At 44.5% G+C, this 10,290-nt stretch overlaps 1 protein-coding gene across 1 annotated transcript; it reads right to left on the reverse strand.

The window, feature by feature from the left end:
- Window positions 1–249: 249 nt before the first annotated feature.
- On the reverse strand, window positions 250–2,094 carry LOC141289445 (general transcription factor II-I repeat domain-containing protein 2-like). Its single transcript, XM_073821539.1, has one exon. It carries the CDS (start codon window positions 2,092–2,094, stop codon window positions 250–252), a length of 1,845 nt encoding a protein of 614 aa, XP_073677640.1.
- Window positions 2,095–10,290: the final 8,196 nt, after the last annotated feature.

Genomic DNA, 10,290 nt, shown 5'->3' on the forward strand with positions numbered 1-10,290 from the left:
GGAAGCAACCATCATATAATCAGATCATATGAAGTGGCACTGAACTCAAGAAAAATGCCATTGTCAGCAGTAAAGTGCTTATTCACTTAAGTTTCTGACGGTACTACCTACCCTTAACATTTTATAAATGAACTGTTTTATCAACAAAATTATCAACAATCTCAAATTAAGCTAAGTGCAGTTATGTCCCATCATCAACATCACTTTTCTCAATGCCACCAGAAGGCAAAACTGCTGAAGTAATGTTACTCAGTGTGATGGCTGTGACTGAATACTCTCTGTGAGTCCTCTGAAGTCTGGCTCATAGCTAGAGACAGCCAGTTTGAGGCAGTCTGTGAGGTGTCTGTCAGTAAGGCGGCTCCTGTATTTGGATTTGATTATTTTCATCTGTGAAAATGCCATTTCACAGAGGTAAGTTGATCCAAAATAGGCACTCACTTTAAGTGCACATGCAATGAGGAGCGGAAACTTTTCTCTGTTGACAAGTCCCCAAAAGTCACTGTCCCTTGATCTGGCTTTCAGCTCAATGTCATTTTGCAAATCAACCATCTCCATGTCAACTCCACTAGACAAAGAAAAAACTTGCTGGAATTTGGCTGCTACCTGTTCTATATCAATGAGCATGAATGGGTTTGAGACAAATGCAGCAATGCATTCCATTTCGTTTAACTCACCAAAACGCATATTGAACTGTGTTGCAACTTTGTCCAGGTGAGCACAGTATTTCTCAGGGTGAAAAACGTCCTTGTCTTTAATGCTCTGTGACATTTTTTCCAGGTTGGGAAAGTGTGTTAGCCTCCCGTTTTTAAGATGTGTGATCCAAACACCAAGCTTAGACTTAAACGCATTCACTGCGCTGATCATGTGTGGCAGGTGTCGGTCTTTTCCCTGGAGCTCGTTATTGAGTGTATTCAGCTTTGCGGTCAAGTCTGTCAGAAACCCCAGGTCACACAGCCACGCATCATCTGACAGTTCCTTGTGCTCCTCGTTTCTTGCAGATAGAAATGTCTTTATCTCAGGCAGTAAGTCAACAAACCGCTGGAGCACTTTCCCGCGGCTCAACCACCGCACATCAGCATGAAGTAGTAGGTCTCCATACGCGGCATCGAGCTCATCCAGTAACGCCTTGAATAAGCGACGCTGAAGTGCTTTTGCTCGTATCGAGTTTATCAGTTTGACCACCAATGACATTACGTGTGAAAAATCTACGACTTTCCCTGCTAAGGCCTGCTGATGAATGACACAATGATAATTCTTGAACTCGGGAAAATCAGGGTCATTACGGCACAGTGGTATAAAACCCAGGCGCACGCCACGCATCGCCGGTGCTCCGTCGGTGGTAATTGCTACCAGTTTATGAATGGGGATATCATTTTCGCTTACATATTTTTTAAACTCAGTGTAAATATCCTCACCTCGCGTTCTCTCCTTTAAGTGCAAAAGAGTGAGGAAGTCCTCTTTTGTTGTAGAATCCTGGAAAGCCATTCTGACAAAAACAACAAGCTGAGCTGTGTCCACTGCATCCAGAGATTCGTCGAACTGCAGTGAAAAATATTCACAGAGTGACAAGTCCTTTAACACCTGTCGATCCACGTCCTCTGACAGTGACTCGACCCTCCTTGCCACTGATGCAGGGCCGAGAGGCACAGCACGGAGTGAGGCTTTTATGTCGTCTTTGTTTTTGAAATCCTTGAAAATAGTCTCTGCAGTAATGGCCATGGCTTCCTTGAATAATTCGCCATCCGTAAAAGGCTTTTTGTTTTTAGCCAGAAAGTGACTTACACGAAACGATGCTTCAGTAGCAGCCTTATTTTGATCAGCAGATTTTGTAAAAAGTGATTGCTGGGCCTTCAACTCAGATCTCAGCTCGTCAACTTTCCGTGCACGAATCGCGCTCTTTTGCGGGTAGCGGTCTTTAAATTTCGGGTGGTTGGTATTGTGATGCCTCTCCAGATTCCCTCTTTTACATAATGCTTGTTTTTGGTGGCACAACATACATACACACTTCTCTTTTACCAAGGTAAACAGAAATTCCTGTTCCCATTCTGGATGAAAATTGTAGGTTTTTGCCTTCTTTCGTGGAGCCTCCGCCATTCTAGTTTGTAGTATGTTACCTCGCGCGGGCTATCACCATGGAGATCCATATTGACGTTTGCGACAGTTAATTTACGGGTGCTCTTCTTTTATCTGATTGGTCACTTCATTGAAAATAAAGCAGTTGGATTAAGAAATACAGATGCTTGCAAAACTGAAAATGTGGTAACACTTTCTATGAAGCCCGTATTTATAATACATTATAAGGGTATTCTTAAGGCATTATAATAAATGCATAATGCATTATAAAAAACCTTATAATATGTTATATCATCTCATGAGTATTCATAAGAACAGTTTTAATGTATTATAATTTGTACTTTTTTGTGGTTATAGCTTTTAAGAGAATGATTACCTCCTCATAGTTATAACGTATTATAAGTCTCATATCTTGCCATGTTTCTCATGTCACTTTACTTAAAGCATACAAAGACCACTTATAAGTAATTATAATAATATTTCCGAAAGAACCCTAAGATCAGGTATCAGTTTAGATAAATGTGTAATATGAACAGTTTGATGATTTTGATGGTACCCTTCAGACAGCTTTTGATAAGTAACTCTGCAACTGCATGTCAGCTAGCAGTAATTATTATTATGCTGAATATATGCTAACACTAAATTTCGATGTTTCCCCAAAAGAAAAAATATTATGTTATATTATAAGTGTAAGATTGTAAAAGGGATTAATTACACATATAATTTATAATTTAGCTCAAAGGGAAATCGAATATGATTCAATAGGGAATTTGAACAGAATCGCTGTTTTACGGCTGTTCAAGAGTCGACCTGCGATTCATTCACAAGCCGTAACAGAAACTCTGCGATGGATATTACTATCCAGAATATAGTGAAAACACTATATATTAGCACAGTAGCAAAATCAGCAGTTTAAGACATTAACTTGTAAGCACGAAACACAAGATACTTAATAAAAATATGAATTTATTGGATAAACCTAACACATACAAACTAATCTAACATAAACACACGCATTCACACAGGTTGCAGAAAGAGAAAATGAGGAAAGAATGAGTTTAAAGGAATGAAAATATGAAGTCCCAAGTTATAGCAATATGTGCAATTGCTTAGACCTGAACAACCATCAATCACTTAATTAACCCTCGTATTGAGTCTCTCAAAGAGGTTATTAAACTTTATCAAATGCACCAGTTCAGTTAGAACCTGGAAGTTACTTGCGTTGCCTTTGTCTGTGAGGGAATTCCTTTCGTCGCTCGTTCCAGAAAGGGTTTTCCCGAGGTTGCTGATTGGTCGGTGGTCGGTCAATGTGATGTCTTCTTGGGCGTTGGCTGGATATGAGAGTTGCGTGCTGTTGAAGTTGAGGTCAGCGAAGACGTTTAGGTCGGTCGCGGCTTGCACAAACTTAACTAGACACGAAACTCTCAACGGAAAGAAATAAAAAGAATTAAAGTAAAAGACAGCAGTGGAATGGTCTCCTCATGTTTCCTTTAGAGGAGCGTCTGGCACACAGGCCAGGCAGCGTCAAGACGCGGCGTGAGAGACGTAAGAGAGCTTATAGTGAAGAGATAAGAGAGGGATTTGAGGGTGTCCTTGAGTTTTTAAACTCAGCTTTTGGACACCTCCCAAAATGATGTCTTGACCAATTAGAACATTGGCTGAACTCCGGTGGGCTGCTGGTTCCACCTTCCAAACCATAAATCACAATGTTATCTTATTAGTCCCGTGATCCCAAATTCCCGCTCTTTGCAGAGATAAATTTGGACATGATTTCTATAACAAGACTATAATACATTTCGCAAAGAATTGAATTACAGGAACATTTTGAGAATGCGATTTCCAACTCAGACATATCAAACATCAATATAAACCATTAAACTATTCAATAGTTATCAAAAGGGACATACACAATGAGTGATTAAAACATAATAGGCAAATGTATGGGTTACATATATGATAGGAAGTTATACATAGAAATGAGGAGTTGCTCCTTAGTTCTTTAGCACATTTTAGGCGCATATGTACATCAATAGACAGTTTTCTGTGCCCTTCTGTGAGGGTCTGTTCTCTAAGCTGGGAGGTCAAAAGTTTAGGGAAGGAATTTCCGTTGTGTCCTGTGTGTGGGGGAAAACCAACCATATCGCTAATGACTTTAATCATGTGATGTTCAAAATGTGCATCTCTTTGACCATTAATCTTGGTTACTTGCTCCAAATTTGACAATCTCCTTATTCGAAGGATTTGATTATGAAGAAGTGTCTTTGTGTTAATTTTGCGAGTTCTTAGTAAGTTAGGTTTGCTTCAGGCTGGCGGTCTGGCGCCAGGCTATCAAACGTCAGATTTATGACGGGCCTCTTGTGGAATGTACGTCTGTAGAAGTGTTCTAACTTCTAATCGACTCTCTTAAATTGTCTGATTCGTGCTGAAATCCTACACAAGTAACTTTGCAAGTACATGAACATTCTACCTAGCCCAACCATAACCCAAGCCTACTAATACTCTAAGGAGTGTTAGTTGGCATGTAGTTAGAAAGTTTAAGCTTATAGTCAATAGACTTAGGGGACCATCAAAATAAGGCGTAATATAATGTAAAAAATAAATGTAATATGATATAGTCCATTATAAATTAAGAAGATTTAATATGCCTTTCATTGTGTGTTATAAATGATCATAATCTTAAAAGTTATAACCTCAAATACTCAAGTATTATAATGTATTATAATTGTTGTTATGATTATTCATGAGATGGTATAACATATTATAAGGTTTCTTATAATGCATTATGCATTTATTATAATGCCTTAGAAATACCGTTATAATGTGTTATAAATAGGGGCTTCATAGAAAGTGTTACCGAAAATGTTTTTATTTTCGGGAGCTACCGGGACAGTGATAAAGATCTACCAGTCGATCGCGATCGACGGGTTGGCGATCACTGAACTAGAGAGTACCAAAGGGGACATTGCGATGTCTCCTGAGTCGCAAAGAGGTCCACTTGGGCTTGACCAAAGACTCTCCATATCTGCTTCACCACCTGTGGGTGAAGCATCCATTCCCCGGGCCTCGGCCCCTGCCTCGACAGGACGTCTGCTCCCACATTGAGACGTCCAGGAATGTGAACTGCTCTCAATGAGAGAAGCTTCCCTTGCGACCACATGATGTTCTGGTACGCCAGCTTGTATAAGGGGCGTGAACGCAGACCTCCCTGGTGGTTTATGTAATAGACCACCGCAGTGTTGTCTGTGCGAACCAGCACGTGACGGTTTCTTAGGTCTGGAAGGAAATGCTTCAAAGCCAGGAACACCGCCAGCATTTCTAGGCAATTTATGTGCCAAGAGTGATGCTGGTCGTTCCATAGACCATGGGCGGAGTGGCCACTCATGACCGCTCCCCACCCGGTGAGGGATGCATCTGTCGCTAGCGTGACGCGGCGGCAAGGAGCTCCCAGCACTGGCCCTTGTGACAGGAACCAGGGCTTCTTCCACATGACTAAGGCACGTAGGCAGCGCCGCGTGACCTTGATCTTGCGGAGTGGGTTCCCCCTCGGGGAAAACCCTTTGGTTTTGAGCCACCACTGCAGTGGTCTCATGTACAGCAGTCCAAGAGGTATCACGTTGGATGCAGCTGCCATAAGACCTAACAGTACTTGGAACTGTTTGACAGTGAGTAGCAGGCCTAGCTTGACCGCATTTGCTGCAGTAAGGATCGACTCGATCCGAGCAGGTGACATTCGTGCCTGCATCGTGGTCGAATCCCAGATTACACCTAGATAAGTGGTTCTCTGTAATGGAGATAGCACACTTTTCTTGGCGTTGAGTCTCAACCCCAGCTTTGTCATATGAGCAAGAACAACATCTCGATGTTGAGCCGCTAATCGTTCTGAGCTGGCTAGGATCAGCCAGTCGTCTATGTAGTTGAGTATGCGGATGCCCTGGAGTCGCAGAGGAGCCAGAGCAGCATCCACACACTTCGTGAACATTCGGGGTGAGAGCGCTAGGCCGAACGGAAGAACTCTGTATTGGTAAGCTTCGCCCCTGAAAGCGAACCTGAGAAACTTCCGATGTTGAGGAAGGATGGAGACGTGAAATACCCGTGATACCCCGCTGAAAGGTGGCGGCTTGGCGTCGAATTGAATGAAATAGCCTTTCTCTACAGTATGCAGGACCCACGTAGAAATATTTGGCAGTAGCTTCCATGCTGCCAGAAATTCTACTAAGGGAACCAACCTCTCGAGGCTGGTTTCTGGATTTATTTGAGGAGCTAACTCGGTGACCTGTAACAGCGAACTGGCAGGATGCACCTGAAGTAAGCGCTCTAGAGACCCCCGTGGGGGTGGCGAACTCTCTGGTTCCGCTACGTTTCCGGGCGGAGAGACCGGAGAATGATGTTCGCGGGAGACTGCCTCGCCCTGTAACACCGGCAGGGTTAGCTGACGAATCTCCTGAGGGCCCCGAAGAGAGGTGGTCACCGTACTCCTCAGAGGCGGTGAAGCACCTAGCTCTTCGAGAGGGGCTGCCCTCATTGGCCCTGGGCCACGACCATCAGGGCCGTTTAGCCGAGGCCCTCTTTGACTGGAGGACGACCCTCAGGTCCGGCCTCGTCTTTGAGGACCCCGACTTGGAGGGTCTCCCTGTGTGAGGAGCTGGAGTGCAGCTGGGGCTGCTCCCGTCCAGCAGCCCTAGAGGAGAAAGTGTGGCGAGGAAGGTAACGCTGGAATGCCGCTGCCTGCCTGCGGGCCTCCTGGTGCCTGTTGACAACTGTGTCAACAGAGTCACCAAAGAGGCCGAAGGGATGCAGGGGGGCGTCCAGGAGCGTGACCCTGTCCTTCTCTTTCATGTCGGACAGGGTCAGCCAGAGATGCCTCTCCGCGGTCCTGCGCATCTCTGACACGCTCACTTCCTCGCCGTCACTAAACTCCTTCAGCAGGTCGGCTTGGTACGCCTGGAGCACAGACATGGTGTGTAAACATGCACCAGCCTGACCTGCTGCCGCGTATGCCTTGCCCATCAAGCCTGATGTAACTTTTAATGGCTTGGTGGGCAAGGACGGAGCCTTCAGGGACGATGCCAGGCCGGGAGACAGATAGCTCGCTAGTGTCTGCTCGACCTGTGGCATCGCCCTGTAGCCGCATTCCTCCATCCCCCCCACATTACCGTAGTAATCTGAGGCGGGGGAGAAGAGACGAGAGGAATACGGCTTGTCCCACGACCTCGCGATCTCTTTATGGAGGTCAGGGAAGAAAGGAAGGCTCCGTCTGGGAGGTGCTGATTTAGCCCGCAGGAAGCGCTCATCAAGCCTGCTCGCCTGGGGCTCTGGATCTGGAGCGGGTGACCAGCTGATGTTAAGCTTGGCCACCGCGCTCGTCAGCACCTCCACCAGCTCCTCATACTGGGGTGAACGGGGGGGGGGGGGCGGTTGTGGGAGGTCAACGCTCTCGATGTCGACCTCCTCGGAGGAAGACAGGTGGAGCGTTGACTCTTCCTCTCGGAGGGAAGGAACCGCAGTGCGGGCTTCCTCATCCAAGAGGAGGTCAAACGATCCGCTGGGTGAGGAGAGAGATAGGGGATCACCCGTCTCAACTCCCTCCAGCAGATCTAACTGCGAACCCCACGAGTGCAGCTGCCGCTCCGCCTCGACGGAAGCGGGGCCAGACCCGCGGGGAAACGCTGATGAAAGCCCCCTCCTCAAAGAGGGCTTTCCGGGAACGGAGCAACCGCAGCGGCATTCGCTCGCACTGCGGGCAGCCAGCCCCCTCAAGGGCTGACCTAGCGTGCTCCGCTCCCAAGCAGACCACACATAGATCGTGTGTATCCCCACCAACAATGTAGCGTTGGCAGGGAGGGACACACTTTCTATGCGGCTGCTGAACCGCCTTTCTGCGTTCGCTCTTAAAAGAACGTTTTCCCCCTGGCATACTGCTCAAATAAAAGTAGTGCAAACTGGCACTGAAAAACAGCAGTATGCTTTCTAGACAGACAGTAGACACAGAGCGCTCTCGCTGAATGACAAAAGCTGACGCCGGCTTCAAACGCACGTGCTTTTATACTTCCTGGTCGGTGACGTCACCGCGCCTGTGACGTCACTCCCGTTTCTCATTGGACGTTGGACATGACTCAGAGTTCGGCCCGCCAATGGCGTTCCCCATAGCGTTTCAGGACGCAGTGTAGAGTTCCCGGAAGGGAACAGTTTACAATGTAGAAACAACGTAGCCTTCTTTAGAGAAGAACACTTAATTTGCTTTATTATGACATATTAAATAATTGTGATAAGCCACAATATTGTCGTAGAATACATTTGTATTGTTTACCATTGTTAAGATTTGTGTTATTACTATATAAATTTGTGTCTATTTCTAACAATTACTGGAAAACTAACAAACTCAACATTTATAATTGGCTGAAGTGTTGTGAGCTACTGTAATATGAAAACACATCATAAAAATCATACAATCTCCTATCATATTACCTTCCATGATTATATGTGGAAAAAAATAAACAAATTTGAATTTAATTAGCCAACTTAGCTAACATAGCCTGCTACACATATGGTGCAGCTAATTATATTTTTTTATATTTAATTTTTATAATGTCTGCTGTCATTTACTGCATCACGAAACTACTACCTTGCACTTCTAGGTTCTAAACACAACTTCCTGACTGAACAGTTTTTGTACCGAAAATATAAGTAATTGTTCACATCTATATCAATTAACTGTTCTACTTACCGAGTGGAAAATCGCAATGGATGGGATCGCGCCATACAATGACGTCAACGCCACAATATAAATAATCAATCAATCAACCAACCAACCAATAAACAAACAAACAAATAATAATGATTATTATTATTAATCGCACTGTGCTGATTAATCATTATCAAGGGCAGGGTCAATGCAGCTAGCTATCAGGAGATTTTGGAGCACTTCATGCTTCCATCTGCTGAAAAGCTTTATGGAGATGAAGATTTCATTTTTCAGCATGACCTGGCACCTGCTTACAGTGCCAAATCCACTGGTAAATGGTTTACTGACCATGGTATTACTGTGCTCAATTGGCCTGCCAACTCTCCTGACCTGAACCCCATAGAGAATCTGTGGGATATTGTGAAGAGAAAGTTGAGAGACGCAAGACCCAACACTCTGGATGAGCTTAAGGCCGCTATGGAAGCATCCTGGGCCTCCATAACACCTCAGCAGTGCCACAGGCTGATTGCCTCCATGCCACGCCGCATTGAAGCAGTCATTTCTGCAAAAGGATTCCCGACCAAGTATTGAGTGCATAACTGAACATAATTATTTGAAGGTTGACTTTTTTTGTATTAAAAACACTTTTCTTTTATTGGTCGGATGAAATATGCAAATTTTTTGAGATAGGAATTTTGGGTTTTCATGAGCTGTATGCCAAAATCATCAATATTAAAACAATAAAAGGCTTGAACTACTTCAGTTGTGTAGTAATGAATCTAAAATATATGAAAGTCTAATGTTTATCAGTACATTACAGAAAATAATGAACTTTATCACAATATGCTAATTTTTTGAAAAGGACCTGTATAAGAAGACTTGGCCACGAGAAATGGATGTCGTTCCCTCATCATTGCATCTCGTGGTCCTGACATAAGGATGTCGTTTTCTTCTACAAAATGATCTCGTGCCCACAACATAATATGACGTTCCCACGAGTTTATATCTCGTGGCCATGACAAACAGTGCCAGCCCGTCCAACAGGCGATACAGGCGGTCGCCTAGGGCCCCGTCTTAAGGGGAGGGCCCCGTGGTCGCGACTCGCGAGGCTGTCATTTGAGTTTTTAGGTGCGTTCGAATTGAAGTGGCGCTGCGCAGAAAAGATCCGTGTTTAAAACCAGAGCTATAGAACGCAGACGGTTCTGCAAGCTTTCAAATCGTTCTTGCGACCATACTTCAAGCTGCACGCACCTTCTGTCTACATAACTGGGGTGACGCACCTGAGCTGTACAGTGCGGCATTTGTGTCGAACGTATGGAAAAATCAGTCAAAAAATCGTTCAAATTTACCTTAATAGAACGCGTGCATGGATTTTTGCATGGGTTTAAGTCTGTTTACAAACCTGCTGTCTAAAGAGAACATTTTAATAACATCAGTCGAGTGTTTGAAATAACTTTCTTTTGTGATCTGACGAGGTTTCACGTCACAGAATAAGGCAAAATCCTTATTTAATATAGGCTAGTAGTATATTCCAG

Source organism: Garra rufa, chromosome 17 (genome assembly GCF_049309525.1).
Source record: "Garra rufa chromosome 17, GarRuf1.0, whole genome shotgun sequence".
In the NCBI taxonomy this organism is placed as follows: domain Eukaryota; kingdom Metazoa; phylum Chordata; class Actinopteri; order Cypriniformes; family Cyprinidae; genus Garra; species Garra rufa.

Coding starts and splice junctions, on each gene's coding strand:
- LOC141289445 (XM_073821539.1), bottom strand. CDS start 2,094: ATGGCGGAGGCTCCACGAAAGAAGGCAAAAACCTACAATTTTCATCCA.